General features: G+C 37.7%; 1 protein-coding gene across 1 annotated transcript in view; it reads left to right on the forward strand.

Moving 5' to 3' along the window:
• Positions 1–17,589, forward strand: part of LOC144450844 (prolow-density lipoprotein receptor-related protein 1-like) — an 87,285-nt gene that overhangs the window by 56,417 nt on the left and 13,279 nt on the right. The window contains exons 50-67 of the mRNA XM_078141585.1: positions 1,360–1,596; positions 2,121–2,243; positions 3,356–3,721; positions 4,550–4,666; positions 4,997–5,125; positions 5,531–5,641; positions 6,487–6,615; positions 7,383–7,523; positions 8,081–8,203; positions 9,262–9,518; positions 10,205–10,383; positions 10,874–11,097; positions 11,436–11,609; positions 12,664–12,795; positions 13,154–13,223; positions 14,375–14,584; positions 15,856–16,058; positions 16,949–17,078. Of these exons, the coding sequence (XP_077997711.1) occupies positions 1,360–1,596; positions 2,121–2,243; positions 3,356–3,721; positions 4,550–4,666; positions 4,997–5,125; positions 5,531–5,641; positions 6,487–6,615; positions 7,383–7,523; positions 8,081–8,203; positions 9,262–9,518; positions 10,205–10,383; positions 10,874–11,097; positions 11,436–11,609; positions 12,664–12,795; positions 13,154–13,223; positions 14,375–14,584; positions 15,856–16,058; positions 16,949–17,078 (3,055 nt within the window). The remainder of the gene's footprint in view (positions 1–1,359; positions 1,597–2,120; positions 2,244–3,355; positions 3,722–4,549; positions 4,667–4,996; positions 5,126–5,530; positions 5,642–6,486; positions 6,616–7,382; positions 7,524–8,080; positions 8,204–9,261; positions 9,519–10,204; positions 10,384–10,873; positions 11,098–11,435; positions 11,610–12,663; positions 12,796–13,153; positions 13,224–14,374; positions 14,585–15,855; positions 16,059–16,948; positions 17,079–17,589) is intronic.

Here is a 17,589-nt window from a genome sequence, read left to right on the forward strand (position 1 = left end):
AACGTACTTGTGGTAAGTATAAACGTACTTATCGGAAGTAACATTGTACAAGTCATATAACATAGTACTTGTCGGAAGTAACATATTGTACATGTCAAAAGAAATGTTTAGTAGTGTTTATCAGTATGTAACACATTTATCGTATAACCTTGTACTTGTAAGAAATGTGTTTGACGTAAGTAACATGATTGTACTTGTCATAAGAAATGTAGTGCTTGTCGTAAGTTATATAGTTGGAAATGGAAATTATTACTCTCAGATTGGTAATTTAGGCGTTGGTTTACTAAGATAGACACAAACTAAAACTGTTCTCGCAAGCTATTGAATGGATGTTGGTTTAATTATAGTTACTGTCTCAGTAAGACAGCTCTCTGAAAGCTAGTTCCATATACTTGCAGTGTACTGTTTTAGGACTTCCAATGTTTACACTATCTTTATCACAGGGTGATTAGATTAGATCAGAATAGTTTATTTCATTATTTAAAATCAGCAAGATTGACAACAGATATATAAACAAAAAACTGGTACAAATTGTGCAGAATTACTTGGATAATCCACAAAGTCAAAGACTTGTTGCCGATGGGGTGGGGTCCATACAGTGATTCAAGAAAGTGGCGGGATAAGCAAAGGTTTTTAACTACATGGAATTGGAAAGAATAACAGAAGTAGGGAAAACGTGGAGGCAAACTAATTATTAACTGTTGTTTTCAGTAGAATCACACATCAGAGGAGCCGCTATCACCCATTTGTGGAATCTGTGTCATAGAACAACTTACATTAGTTTTAGTTTGTGTCTATTTTAGTAAACCGAAACCATAATTACCAGAGTTGTATTACAAGTACATATATATATCTGACGTTGAATTTTGACCATTGTGTGAAATTAATATAAAGGGAAAATGACTGCTGGTCATAAGGACCAACAGGTAACAAAAGATGCTAGTCTTTATGGAAAACGACTTGTCCATACTTAATGCAATTCATGTTCGTGATCTGTATCTGCATCAACAACACCCCACCACCCCCATCCCCCCCACCCCCACCCCCACACCCACCATACAGATCTAATGACTTAAGTTTATATCACCAACACTAGCAACTGAAGCTTGACAGGTTAATTTGAATTGAGAGAGTAAAAAAGGTATTAAAAATAAGATCAGAATTCATGTATGTAAAAGTAGATATATCATTGAATAATTATTTAGTATTCTAATACTCCGAATTCCAATTGGTCATAAGGACTGACAAGTTGTTGTAATTCTGAAAAACTGTCGGTACGAATAGAAATCTGTCAGTACCGACGGACCAGCATTAATTTTGCATGCTGATTATAACTAATTTGTTTGTGTACATACACAGCACCATTTGTGTGCCGAGCCGGTCAGTTCCAGTGTGCTAACCAAAATTGCATAAATCCCGCCTTCCTGTGTGATGGAGATAACGACTGCGAGGATAATTCTGATGAACTCAACTGCAATAATTATACCTGTCTACCGAACCAGTTCAAATGTGAACAGTCCCACCGATGTATCATGGCCTCTCTACGTTGTGATGGAACAACTAACTGTGAACATGGAGAAGATGAAAGTGACTGCGGTAAGTTAAATGAAAGTGTTTCTCCTGTTTGTTTGTTTGTTTGTTTGTTTGTTTGTTTGTTTGTTTGTTTGTTTGTTTGTTTGTTTGTCTGGATCTTTTCTCAATTATCACCTGTTTTCTATCTGTCCTTAAATCTCCCTCAATCTGCCAGCCTGTTTGTTGGTTGGTGTATTTGCCTGTCAGTCTATTTATCCATCCCTCTGTCCATCCATCCATCCTGCCAACCAGCCAGCCCTCTATCCCACCTATCCATCTCTCCTCCCTTCCTTCCTCTCATACCCATTCGTTTGTCCATCTGTCCCTCCATCCATCCACCCATCCATCCATCCATCAGTGTTTATCAGTTTGTATATCTGTGTATCATGCCTATTTATTTGTCCGTTCATCTCATGGTTTCTGTCTTTGTCAAAATACACTTTGATAAATGTTTATGATCAGAAAGGAAATCGATCATTACATTTTTTGTTGCCTTAAGTGGATAGGATATTAGTATAAAACTATTAATATGTATTTATTTATTGTAGGTGATATTACATGTGAAGGTGATCGCTTCCAATGTGAGACAACATTACGTTGTGTACCAAACTTATGGCTGTGTGATGGTGATGATGATTGTGGTGATGGCTCGGATGAAAGCAATTCATGTGGTGAGTTGTCTTTTGCAGTAGATGTGGGGGTTAATTTGGCATTTTCAAGTATTCCTTTACAACGTTGGAGAAACATTTTTTTTGGTCAAATGATTACCACACAGCAGTGATGATTTTAATGGCTACAATTATTTACTTTCCCACTGATGTGCGATTTGATTGCTTTTGATTCAACATCCCAACTGTGTGCGACACCTCCGTTATCATCTTAGGGGTTTGAAGTTGTTTGTGGTTACATGTATGTAGAACACAAAAAAAACACAATTATCGTAAATTTTTTGAGGGGGGGGGGGATTTTGTTGAAGTTGCTGTGTCTTCTTTAAGAAATGTTGTTTGTACTATAAAACACAATATCAACCCTGTATTTCCATTTCATCATCACAACTCCACACTAACTGATCAGATTTAGTGAGTGATTTACAAGTGACAACAAACCTAACCTAGACTATAGGCTTGTAGTAGATTTGGGCTATTATACTGATAATTCATGGCAAATATCTAGTGATAGCTAAATTTTGCTGTTGTGTCTCAAAATGAGAGCTGGGATTTCTTGTGAGTCACCACATAGTATGAAATTGGGGAACACCGAATTTTGGTGCATCACTACAAATGGTGTGTGTCAGCGGCGCATCAAATTGGCTTAGAGGGCACACCGCCAAGAATGGTGATCTCCATATTGTACTGTTACTGTTATGTACCATTGGCCAGAAAATGGGTGCAAATTTTTCAGGGTTTTAAGTTTACCCACAGTGTCAGATGAGCTCATAGTAGTGTCATCACTGATTCTGATTAACGAGGAATAGAACTGTGCAGTGTAAACATATAATAGTCTAAGACCATTCCAGACTGCAAACAGGAAATTGAGAATACAGCTCCCTCACTCACATCCAGTAAAAAGTTAAGAATTGATAAGGGGAAATTTATGTTAGCACGAGGGAAGGGATCTCAATTTGAAATGAAAATGTATGAATGAAATTCTTAAACAAGATGCACTATCATGTAATTAAACCAAAAACATTTCTGAGAGAAATGATTCCTTTGGGTACTTGTCTAAATTATGTATGCAGAAAATGAATGAATTTGTAATTAATAATAATTGTTTTAATAAACAGAGGTGAGAACATGTGCTCCTGATGAGCTGCGTTGCAACAACACTGGTCGCTGCATTCCACAAGAATGGCAGTGTAACGGTTACAACGATTGCGGTGACAGTTCAGACGAACCATCCGAATTGTGCGATTCACAAACATGCGAACCAGGCCAGCACCGTTGTGAGAATCATCGCTGCATTTCCTCACGATTTAGATGTGACTATGACAACGACTGCGGCGATGGGTCGGATGAGGTTGGATGTACTCCGAGACCATGTGACCAGAGTGAATTTCAGTGCACTAACGGACGATGCATACCAAATCGTTGGAAGTGTGATGGTGAAGACGACTGCGGGGACAGCTCTGATGAAGAGGACGAAAGTTGTGGTATGTATTCCTAGCATTGTATACCCTAAGACGTGGCACAAGTTGAATTTGTATGCGTTTTACCTCGAGCAAATCTACTTTCTAGTATAATTTTAATGTTGATCCATGTCTTCTATAACATTACAATTGTCTTCTGGCATTGTAAGAACAGTTGATTGCATAGTAGGGATTTTCAAACGTTTCTTGATACGTATCATAAATTATGTCATTGGATTGTTTGAGTTATATCATTATAACAGGAATGAATTCAGTCAATTGCAAAGTGCTTCAGTACCGTATGTTCAATACTATGAGTACCTTTTCAATATGCAGCAAAATCTATGCTCAAATACAACTGCTGACATCAGACCGTGGACAAACAGAACCTGTTACAAACAAGGAAAGTAAACAACTGAATTGGATTAATAACACTTGACACAGCATGTTGGAACAGCAGAGACTATGTAACACATTTCATAGTTTGAGAAGAACAGTTTTATAGCCTCTTTGCATGTACATGAATTGCCAGGGGAACTTCAAATTTGTTTATGAATATAAACTATTATGTAAAGAGGCCATACAACTGTTCTTATCAAATGATGAAATGTAATGCAAGTCTATGTACTTCCAACATACTGTGCTAAGTGTTAGTAATCCAATTCAGTTGTTTACTTTCCCTGTTTGCAACAGGTTTCGTTTGTCCATGGTCTGATGTCAGCAGTTGTACATATAAATCCAGCCTGTATATGTATTTATATTTTGTTCAACCAGTATTACTTGACAGTGTGTATTCTTAAAACTCTCACAACACCACAGTGACATATGTGTTTGTTTTCTGGCCATCTGTAGGCGACCCAACATGTAGTACTTCTGAATTCAAATGTAATGATGGCCATTGTATAGTAAGTGATTGGAAATGTGATGGTGATGCAGACTGTTTAGATGGCTCGGATGAAACGGACTGTGGTAAGTTAGATCCCAGATCAGTATTTTTTTAGAATCTAAACTGACTAATGTACAAAGATATCATGTACAAGTGCCATATGGTGTAAACTGTATCCATATATACAACAATGGTGACATTAGTTTCGACAAACCAAGACACAGAGATTTCATGTTAGTGCTACACAATGTCAACAGTATCCAAATCAACAGTGACAACATTAGTTTCGACAAACCAAGATGCAGAAAGCTCAATTTCATGTACTGTAGTGCTCCACCGTCCCACGAGCAGTGAAATTGATTTTGTCTTCATGTACTCATCACAACAAAACAATGTTTGTTTGTTTGTTGTAGGTCCTATTGGTAGGATTTGTGAGTTGGACGAGTTCCAGTGTAACAATACAATGTGTCGACCACTAGCCTGGAGATGTGATGGCGATAATGACTGTTATGATAACTCGGATGAGAATCCATACATGTGTCGTAAGTATTTAACACTTTGTCAAATCAGATGAGACCACAGGAACTTCCGTTAAACATATTGTCAACTTCTATTGTTATTCTAATAAGTAGCCTTGCAAGTCTCGTATGTCACTGCCGCCTCAGTTTGGCGTCCACAGGTTTGCATGAAAGCTTCTGTTTTTTCTTTCACTAATTATCAAATGTGTGTAGTGTTGTTTCAAAAGGTTAAGTTCTATGTTGATAATACAAACATGTCGATGTTATGCTTGTGAACATTCATTCAGAGGGAAGGGAGGTGGGGTTCGTTTATTGAGCTCATCCAACATTGTCGAATCGTCCTTAATATGATACTAAAAATTTATGTTACGTAAAATTTGCCATGATGTTAGAATGTAATACAGTTGTATTGTTGTTGCTTTTTCACAGAAAATCTGGACTGTCCAGCTGACAAGTTCCGTTGTGCTAATCATATATGCATCGCACAGTTCTTAGCCTGTGATGGCACAGATAATTGTGGTGACAACTCAGATGAAATATGTAAGTCTATTATGTATAGTATACAATGTAGTTTGATTGTAATGATTACCACTATTTCCTTTCCAAACTAATATATCAGAAGATACATAGATTGCAGTAGTCAATTTTTCTGGTTCCAAGCTGCATTGCACGAGGCAGCATCACCTATGTTGTAATGTTTGACTTGTTTTGTCTTCAGTACATTTGAAATAATATTTTCTTATTGAAACATGGAAAGGCATGTTTAACTTAATTTCTTTCATCATGTAGTGATTTTATACAACTGCTGACATCAGACTGTGGACAAACAGAACCTGTTACAAACAGGGAATGAATTGGATTAATAACACTTGGTTCAGCATGTTGAAACAGTTTGTTGGAAGTACAGAGATTTTTATTACATTCCATCATTTGATATGAACAGTTTTATTGCCACTTTACATAATAGTACAAGTTCACAAACAGATTTTCAGTTCCGCTGGCATTTCATGTACACATAAAGAAGCCATAAAACTGTTATCAAACCATGTGCTTAATACAAGTCTATATAGATGCTGTTTGCTAACATGCTGAGCCAAGAGTTATTACTCCAATTCATTTGTTTATTTTCTTGTTTGTATCATGTTCCAGTCTGTCCCTGGTCTGATGTCAGCAGTTGTAGAATAAAGACTAAACACCAGTATTGACAGAGATTGAGTGTACTGGTAAACACACGGTACTGTCATGTGACACCCCCCCCCCCCCCACCCCTTAGTAGCATGTTAAACCCCTACATGTATAGAATATATGGAGTCGTATGGGGAGAGGTGCGATGGATTGTTGAACTGGTAACAGGTCTGAGACTGATATTTATTTATATCTTGTAGGTGTATCAACACAATCTCCTAGTTGCCAAGCTGATGAGTTCAAGTGTGCCAACCATGGTTGTATCCCAAGTGCATTTGTGTGTGACAACGAAGACGACTGTGGAGATAGTTCTGATGAGATAGACTGCAGTAAGTACTGTGGTTGGCATGACAACAACTTTGGTTACCATGACAACAGCTTCGGTGTTGGCATGGAAACATAGATACTGTAGAACTGAATAGTTAGAGATTTGTGTTGTAGAAGGCATGCATCAACGTTAACATCATAATAGATTGGACAAGATTTGAAGTATTTTCATTCGACTGAAAAGATAATAAAAAGTTATTCCTCTTGAAATAATTTCTGCAGAAAGTGATTCCTTTTTCATTAATGTGTGCAAACTTAAAAAATAATTTATTGAATCAGCAATAAGATATACTTATAATAGGTAAGTTTAGAAAGCACAAAAAAATTGTTATCATTATTATGTTCACACAGTATTTCAATATGATGTCGAAGAAAATCTGTGTAAAACGTGGCACAGAATGATCTACCACCCATAACATCAAAGTAAATCATTTTCTGTATGTACCACAATCATTTGTAGTATCCATATCAAGTGTAAAAGTATACCATTTCATTTGCTAATTGACCACATTAGAAAGGCCACATGCTAGGCTTGTAAATAAACCAATTGAAACAGTATACTTTTACGCTTGATATGAATGCTATAAACGAGTGTAGCACATAGAGATAGTGCTTTACTTCAGTGCTACTTCCTGTAGAAAATGAAACAGACTTAGTATACTTTTACACTTGATGTGAATGCTATAAATGAGTGTAGCACATAGAGAAAGTGTTACTCATTGTAAAACGTCTTGCATGAAAGTAATTTTTTTAAAAATATTTTCATCAGCTCGCCCAGGAACAGAAGAGACAAATGAATGTCTTGAGAACAATGGTGGTTGTCATCATACCTGTATTGATCTGCGTGGTGGCTATATTTGTAAATGTGACGCAGGCTATAAACTTTCTAGTGATAGACATAGATGTACAGGTAAGATATGGTGCAAACACACACACACACACACACACACATGCACACATACACATGCACACATACACATGCACACTCACACACTCACACATGCACACACACAAACATGCACTCATACACACCTCAAATACACACGCACACAAGGGCACTCACACACACAGACACACAGACACACACACACATACACACACACACATACACACACACACACACACACACACACACACACATATATATCTTAGGGAGAATGGTTGGTTTTGGTGACTGCTGATTTGAAGGCATCCAAGATTCAGCACACACAGAGTTACTATAGTCCAGATGGTTCCAATCTACTATTGTTTTTCAAAGAGTGACACTGTTTATATTGGGCAGGCTTACTCTGGTAGCGTTGTATCTCATTTTCTTTTGCGAACAATGTCGCACAGCATAATTTGATTTAATTTGTTCATGGTATGTATCTGCAGTGATTAATTAAGTATACATGTAGTGATTGAAATGTGCAAGTGTTCACAGACCACGTCCCTTTAATGACAGATTCTTATCTTAATTCCATGTAGATGTCAATGAATGTGATCAGTTTGGTACATGTTCTCAAGTGTGCATCAATACTAAAGGATCCTATCACTGTGACTGTGTTGATGGTTACTATAGAGAAGAAGACGACACATGTAAAGCAAACGGTAAGATACCTTATACCATGCACAAGCCAAGTTGTTGTCTTTGAACAGAAAATATGGATTATTTATCCTGGTTGTTCTACATGATGACAATCCATGTTACTCTATGTCACTGGTCTGTTGTGCTCAAAATATAAAGTCAAAATGTTCAAAATTGACAGTCATAATATTTTTTTTATATTTCATATTTTTTGCTTGAGTCGGTATAATTGTATTATTCCCAGCATTTTTCATCATATAGCCGGAAAATCTTGAAGTCTTAATACTGTTGAATTGATATCTTTAATGTTGTGACCTAGGCAGTTGCCATGTACTAAATGTTGTGACCTAGGCAGTTGCCATGTACTAAATTTTGTGACCTAGGCAGTTGCTATGTACTAAATTTTTGTTACCTAGGCAGTTGCCATGTACTAAATTTTGTGACCTCGGCAGATGTGACATACTAAATTTTGTGACCTAGGCAGTTGCCATGTACTAAATTTTGTGACCTCGGCAGATGTGACATACTAAATTTTGTGACCTAGGCAGTTGCCATGTACTAAATGTTGTGACCTCGGCAGTTGCCATGTACTAAATTTTGTGACCTCGGCAGTTGCCATGTACTAAATGTTATGACCTCGGCAGTTGCCATGTACTATATTTTGTTACCTAGACAGTTGCCATGTACTATATTTTGTTACCTTGACAGTTGCCATGTACTAAATGTTGTGACCTAGGCAGTTGCCATGTACTAAATGTTATGACCTCGGCAGTTGCCATGTACTATATTTTGTTACCTAGACAATTGCCATGTACTAAATTTTGTGACCTAGGCAGTTGCCATGTACTATATTTTGTTACCTAGACAGTTGCCATGTACTAAATTTTGTGACCTAGACAGTTGCTATGTACTAAATTTTGTGACCTAGGCATTTGCCACATGTACATCCATAGGTTTTTTCAGTATCATTGGTATTGCTGAAGTGGTGAATGGAGTATGGCGATAATAAATATTGCTTCAGAATCACAACAAATCAAAATTTTACTCAAAAAGTTAGAGAATTTTGCTTATTATATTTCAGGTGAACCTGATTATCTGATCATTCCCAATGACAGTGAGCTACGACAGCTCGATCCGAGTGACGTTGAACGTACATACTCTTCTGAATATGTTGGAGATTCATCAACCCGAATTGAAAGCATCGATATTCATTATGATCATAGAACCATGTTTTGGACCAATGTGCACGACAAGTCGATCAATCGCCGATCTCTACAGCGATATCATGCTGCAAACGGTAGAAGGAAAAGAGAAATCCAGCATAATGAACAGAAAATTGTAAGTAGCCATATAGTAGACGTTATCATGATTGGTTTCAGAGGTTTATTAATTGCACTGCTTCTGTGTTTTCAATGAAGTACAAGTTTTGCTATGTACCAGACTGAGTGTATTTTCAGAGTTTCTATTAGCACAACTGAACTGAGGTTCAGTAGTGCTACAGCCATGGAGAACAGCATCATCTAGCATACTAGTGAGTAAACATTCCAAAAATGTATGCAAATATCCCTAGCAACCATGACCACGCCCATAGCAACAGCTATGGGCGTGGTATTGTGGTGTGCTTCACTAAGATATCAACTGGGATTAATAGACAAGTGAACCAACATTTCAAAAGTGTATGCAAATATACCTAGCAACAAGACCATGCCTATAACAGCAGCCAAATGATTTTCTGGAACACTGTCCTCAAAATGCAACCATTTGGAAAGAGAAAGTGATAGATTTCTTTCCACCTGTATATTCGTAATACTAGAGTCCAACATTAAGTGATAAAAATCTGTAATACTCTCTAAAATGTCAGTTTCGTAGGCACTCTAAGAGCTCTGTGAGTGTGTCATCTAGGGTCGCGCGCCATCTTTAATCCGACCCCTATTTATATGCAGAGTAGGCTAAACTGTCACCCCGTTCTTATCCATCCTATATCTCCCATTTAACATTTTAACAAATTTCCTGACTTTGCATAGATTGAGAATCTTGGGGAACCTCGTGGTATTGCTGTGGATTGGATTGGTGATAACATATACTGGTGCGATTCAGAGTTTGATACGATAGAAGTAGCTGATATTGGAGGCAGATATAGGAAGACACTGATTAATACTGGTCTGGATTTACCACACTCTATTGTAGTCAACCCTGCTGAAGGGTAAGTGAGGTTAAAGGTCACACATCCTGGCATTTTAGGTGACCTTCACTATAGGCCTAAGATCTCATGATAATTAATATACAATTGTCTAGCAAATGAATACACCACCCTCTTGAGGATGATTTAACCTGAGGTTTTGACCAGTTGTTACATACATTTTATGAGAGAAAGGATTTTCAAACCATTTTGCTGCCTAATTGAAAATCTATGCTCTCGTGATTTGGTAGTGCCCTCTAATGATAGCCAAATTTTGTTGTTGTGGGTCATTATGGTAAAAACTAGCATGCCTAGTGAGTTGCCACATAGTAAGAGAAAGGGGAACACCACATTTTGGTGTGTCACTAGAAATAGTATAATTAACCAGCGTCCACTCAATAACTTGTATATCAACATATCACAACAATATAGTGTTAGTTTGCTATCTCAGTAAGCCGATACCTCAATTGCCGTGGTTGTATTGTGATTTAATTGACATATGTTTATGTTTCAGTATGATGTATTGGACAGACTGGGGACAGAATCCTAAAATTGAATCTGCCTATTTAGACGGCTCAAGTCGCAGAACACTGGTCAGCACTCGTATAGAGTGGCCAACAGGATTGGCCATCGACTACATCATTCGGCGTTTGTTCTGGGCCGATGCAAAGTCTAGCGTTATCGAGAGCATTAATCTGGATGGTACAGACAGAGTGGTTGTAGCAAGGTTCGCTAGAAGTGAGTAACTTACTGTGGATTTATTCTGAGCATGCAGTTTTGATGAGCCAGGCTATCAAGTTCTGAGAGACCTCAACTTGATAAACTCATCTTGTAATTGAAACTTCATCCTCCTGGTAAAATCTCGGCATTTATAGATAAATGTAATGGAACCAAAAGAAAGTTAGCATGATCAGGATAGATATAGCCACCATAACAGGCTAGATGGTTATCCTGGCCAGAATTCTTTCCACACAGCATGTAAACTTGAAGTAATTTAGTTGAGAATAAAAAAAAAAAAAAAAAATTGTGTCAATTTTTTATTTTTGGCCTAACAAGAAATGTTATCTGTTTTACAGGTGGTAACCAGCCGTTCATGATTGATATTTTTGAAGATTTTATTTACGGAACAACTTACCAGACAAACAATGTCTTCAGAGTCCCTAAGTATGGTGGAAATGTGACGGTACTAGCTTCTAATCTAGAACATGCCACAGACCTGGTGATAGTCCAGGAAAATAAACAAGAACTAGGTAAGGACTAATTTCGACTAAGTTAAAGGGTCTTTGTGTCAGAAGATACAGGATTCAAAATATTTAGTAAGTTTAAAGGGAACACATTATTCTTGAAAATAAATGTGTAGCTGGTTCAGTGTGAGTAAGCCTGTCTACACCAGTCAGTCACCCATACTCATATACATAGACCTCTAGTGGGTTTAGTTTCATTCCTAGAGACGACATTGGAATAAATAGAAACTTGATTGTAAGAAGATTTTCTAAAATTTAAGAATATTACTTCATTGGGAAGTAATATTTCTTGAATTCTGATCTAAAATAAAGTTGATCTTTTTTCAAAAATTACAGAGAAACAAGAATTTTTGTTCAAAAATTTTGGCGGGAAAGTCACCCAGGCTCAGCAGTGATAGCATGTACCTCTGGGTTTAGTTTAAAACAGTCACTTCATATACAATCTATCCTGAAGTCACCTAGAACCAACATATATATATCACCAATGCTTTCAGTGTGACTCAGTCTGTCCACTGTTTATCTCAAGTTCACACAGAACCGGCAATGCATACCACCAGTGCATTGTTAGTGTGACACACTAGCCTGTCCACATTTATCCTGAAGTCACCCAGAACCAACAATAAACACATCATCAATGCGTTCAGTGTGGCATAGTCAATCCACAGTTTACCTCGAGGTTACCAACAACACATCACCAATGCATTCAGTGTGACACAGTCAATCCACAGTTTACCTCGAGGTTACCAACAACACATCACCAATGCATTCAGTGTGACACAGTCAATCCACAGTTTACCTCGAGGTTACCAACAACACATCACCAATGCATTCAGTGTGACACAGTCAATCCACAGTTTACCTCGAGGTTACAACTCATCACCAATGCATTGAGTGACATAGTCAATTCACAGTTTACCTCGAGGTTACAACTCATCACCAATGCATTGAGTGACATAGTCGATCCACAGTTTACCTCAAGGTTACCAACAGAATACATACATGTAGCACCAATGTGTTCAGTGTGCAAAACAACATTGGTGATATTTTCTTTGTCTGTTAGTTTCAGGTGATAACAATCCATGTAATACAAATGATTGTAGTCACCTGTGTCTACTCAAACCTGGTAACCAGGCCTCCTGTACATGTGCTAACACTCATATGAAGGATGAAGATGGATCATGTACACCTCAAAGTAAGTTACTTTGTTATTGTTCAAGGGGCACAAGCTGATACGTTTTTTGATTCAAGCTGATAAACACAATAAGAGAGTGTATCGGTAGTTACATTAGGCTCTCCTATCAGTCGCACTCTTGTATAGGGGACACATCAGCTTTGCTAGCCATTGGACGTTTTCACTTATGATACCATTAAATAAAAATGACAGCTAACAAAGAGTAATTGGAGGAAACCTCAACCAACTAATAGGTACACAAAAATACAAAGCTACCACAAGAGGGCTCCCTATAACTAGCTGGCAAGTGTCAATTAGGCAAGTTTCCAACGTGTGGTATAAATTTAACATGATTTTACTGGTTGGATTTCTTGTTTAGGTGGATGTGAGAACAAACGGTGTAAGAATTCTGGGGTTTGTTATCTTGCTAATGGAGAACCAAGATGTAGGTGAGTATGCAAGATATAACAAAGATTTTGAATAATTATGGAAAAATGGTAAATTAATGTTCACCAGACAAACTTAACAGCTACTGCAACAATATTACTTATGACGCACATACTACAACAAGAGCTCACACCCATAGAGTGACTTAACACTGACAATGGTACACACATATACTGTGACCAAACACTGTGACAGTGGCACACACATATACAGTGACCAAACACTGTGACAATGGTACACACATATACAGTGATCAAACACTGTGAACAAGGCACACACATATACAGTGACCAAACACTGTGACAATGACACACACACACATACAGTGATCAAACACTGTGACAATGGTACACACGCATACAGTGACCAAATACTGTGACAATGATACACACATACAGTGACCAAATACTGTGACAGTGGCACACACATATACAGTGACAAACACTGCATGTGACAATGGTACACACACAAAAAGTAACCAAACACTGTGACAATGGCACACACACACATACACTGACCAAACACTGTGACAATGGTACACAATCATACAATGTAGAAACATGTCAGCAAGGACCTGACGTGTACAGTAGGCAAATAAACACTATGGCTCACTCACATACTAACACTGCCACAATAATTTAGACATATATATATATATATATATATATATATATGACCAAACATGGCATGAAGGACTCGTTGACATATGATGACCAAACATCGCCACAATGAGTTACACACATACAATGACCAAACACAGAGAAATCATGCACATACTATGATACAGTGACAAAACACTGTGGCAAGGGTTCAATTATAATGACGTTGTATACACTGTACTTTCCACATAACTTTAATCTTAATAGTTATAAGACGTACTTCCTCGCCAAAACTTGTAGATACTCAGATACAATGGATATATCCTTTAGCTCTCCAAACTGAATTTAGGTGAAAAACAAGCCTTCGATAGCTTTCACAGCTGTTGAAGGCTAACCTTAGCAGTCATTGAAGGTTCATAAGTAAGCAAGATACAAAGGCTAGCCCAAGCCTCCAATAGCTATCACAGCCATTGAATGGTAGATGCAACGGCACTTTCTAGATATTATGTTACAAGGTATAGTAAATATGTTTTCGTCTCTTTATTCACTACCAGATGTCCAGATCAATATTCTGGTGATCTTTGTCAGACTGACGTATGCTCCAATTTCTGTCTTAACGGTGGTACCTGTGTTGCCTCCCGTGGTCAACCAGCTTGTCAGTGCAACGAAAGATTTGAAGGCCCTCGCTGCAGAAGTGATAAGTGCTCAAATTTCTGTGCGCACAATGTAACATGTATCATCAAGAACGGAGTCCCAACATGCGAGTAAGTGTATAAACCTGAACTAGCGGTAACTGGAGTATTAATTTTTTTCAATCAGACCACCCTGAATATATTAACTGAAAATTGTTAAAATACCAATAATTAGATAGTTTGACAAAACATGTTGACCTGAACAGGCGAAATGTTACTTAGAAAGTAATTAGAAAGTTTGGTCACGGTACAAGTCATTCCAGCCTATTGTGGCTGTTTTAATAAACCGATGAATAAATTTACATTAATTAGTAGCTGAGTAGAGGTTGATTTTATCTATATGAAAGTAGTATAAAAAATATGATATATGTTGAAATTGTGATTGCATGGAGGTTGTTGACCTTTGGGTGTGGACCTAAAAGTTAATGTGATCAGATTTATTGCACCGTAATATGTGTACAGCTACATAAATACATTTACCCACAGGTGATGTAATATTTTTCAGGGTGTACGATATTATGAATAAGTCAGTATATCTAACAAACCAGTTAAAAAACAAACAAAAAAAACATTTCAGTTACAGCTAGTACAGCTTTAACAACTTTGTTGTTGTGTTTGCTTCATATCAATAGGGAACTTGCAAACCTGCCATGTTGAATGTTGCATCATGGGAAATGTGATAATAAATGCTAATCAATTAGTATTATGAACAAAAATGTTACACTGTTTGTAACCACAAATGATCAATTCATTCATAGTCACCCTGACCGTTGTGGGAGGTATATTTTATCAGTAGCTCCAGATTAGGTAATACGATAACCTCAGACAATCCCATAGTCCTTTGCGTCTGAGCATGCTCAGTCTGGATTGCAAGTTCCCTATTGTTTGTTAGCAAATTATAAGGACCACACACAACAAATGTTCCAGTCTACTTGTAATACCCATTGCAAGTATAGCGATTCCAACTATGTGCCATACACACTTATATCACATCAAGTGTAAATTTATAGTTTTCAAGTTTTTTTACATAATTTTTTGTTGTTGTAATTTTTCGTCATCTCAGAAACCACTAGGCCAACAGATTCTTATGTCATCCAATAACAGTTGACTGTATAACTCTGTTGGAAACAAGAAATTGCAAGAAATATACCCTAAGTACCCAACACCATATGCCAGCTATCAGAAAGACAAAAGGATTTTATAGTGTGGCCGCTAGGGGGATGAAAGGATTATATTGTGTTATCTCTACAGCCTAGGTGTAGTGGTAGCTATGACGACCCTCTCTCTCTGAAACATCACAGTAAAGTTACAATTTGTGGTATTATCTGTACTTGCTACTCTAGATGTACTGGTAGTTATGCTGGGCCTCACTGCCTGGACAACCTGTGTGATAATGCGTGTGAGAATGGTGGAGCCTGCAAAGTGCGCAGTTTAAGTGGTAATAAACAGGCAGAATGCGTCTGCGTTGGTGGCTACACTGGCAGTCGATGTGAGATTGATCGTTGTAGTGACTACTGCAAGAACGGTGGAAAGTGTGATATAAAGGGTAAGTACTTTGATTGTAATCTGTACATTAGTGGTTGTGGAGTCATGATGGTTGAATTGTTAGAGTGGTTGGCTTGTAATCTGTACATTGCTGGTTGTGGAGTCATGATGGTTGAATGGTTAGAGTGGCTGGTTTATAATAATATAATATAATGAACATTATTCATCCAAATAAATTCGGAAATTTGTTGAATGGTTGCCACAAGAGCAGCACCCTAGTGCCCTAGTGTTGAAGAAGCAGGGGGAAACCAGAGTACCCGGGGAAAATCTGCATTGGTCAGCAGGGTCAAACTGAGCATCAACCGTCTTACATACAGACCTGGTTAAATGTTTAATCAAACCCAGCCGACACCTGGCGGGTTCAAACCGAGGCTGCAGTGGTGAGAGGCATACAAGCTAACCCCTCGGCTACCAACAACATATGTAATCTGTACATTGCTGGTTTTGGAGTCATGATGGTTGAATGGTTAGAGTGGCAGACTTGTAATCTGTATATTGCTGTATGCAAATTTGTCTAGCAACAAGACCATGCCCATAGCAACAGGCAAATGATTGCAAAGATAACAACATGGTTGAATAGGCAACGGGATAATCATTCAGCAATGTACACCTATACCAAGCATAGATCAGCATGTGAATAAACATTTTTCAAAACTGTACAGTTGTGCTACAATGCCATTGGGGCTATTTTTAAATACTTGAACTTGCTTGTCTGTATTATTTCAGTGTCTTTTTTAAGTTCTACTTGTTTTGTAATGCTGTTTTTGTGTGTATTTATGTCTGTTTTAGCTATGGGATGTTTTGAACATTGTTGTGTTCTTTCTTTCCCGAAATGAAGTTTAATAAATTCATAAATAATAATAATAACTATAATTTCCTATTCTTTTGTAGATGGATCTCCGAAGTGCTCGTGTACACCAAGATATAACAGTTCACAGTGTGATACAGATCTATGCATCGAAAGATGTAAAAATGGTGGAGAGTGTGTGGAAGATACACAGAATGCCACCCTTAGATGCATGTAAGTATAGCCCAGAGATAGTAAGGCTTGTAAGTATAGCCCAGAGACAGTAAGGCTTGTAAGTATAGCCCTGAGATAGTAAGGCTTGTAAGTATAGCCCAGAGACAGTAAGGCTTGTAAGTATAGCCCAGAGATAGAAAGGCTTGTAAGTATAGCCCAGAGATAGAAAGGCTTGTAAGTATAGCCCAGAGACAGTAAGGCTTGTAAGTATAGCCCAGAGACAGTAAGGCTTGTAAGTATAGCCCAGAGACAGTAAGGCTTGTAAGTATAGCCCAGAGACAGTAAGGATTGTAAGTATAGCCCAGAGACAGTAAGGCTTGTAAGTATAGCCCAGATACAGTAAGACTTGTAAGTATAGCCCAGAGACAGTAAGGCTTGTAAGTATAGCCCAGAGACAGTAAGACTTGTAAGTATAGCCCAGAGACAGTAAGACTTGTAAGTATAGCCCAGATACAGTAAGGCTTGTAAGTATAGCCCAGATACAGTAAGGCTTGTAAGTATAGCCCAGAGA

The sequence above is a fragment of the Glandiceps talaboti genome, chromosome 20, assembly GCF_964340395.1.
Source record: "Glandiceps talaboti chromosome 20, keGlaTala1.1, whole genome shotgun sequence".
In the NCBI taxonomy this organism is placed as follows: domain Eukaryota; kingdom Metazoa; phylum Hemichordata; class Enteropneusta; family Spengelidae; genus Glandiceps; species Glandiceps talaboti.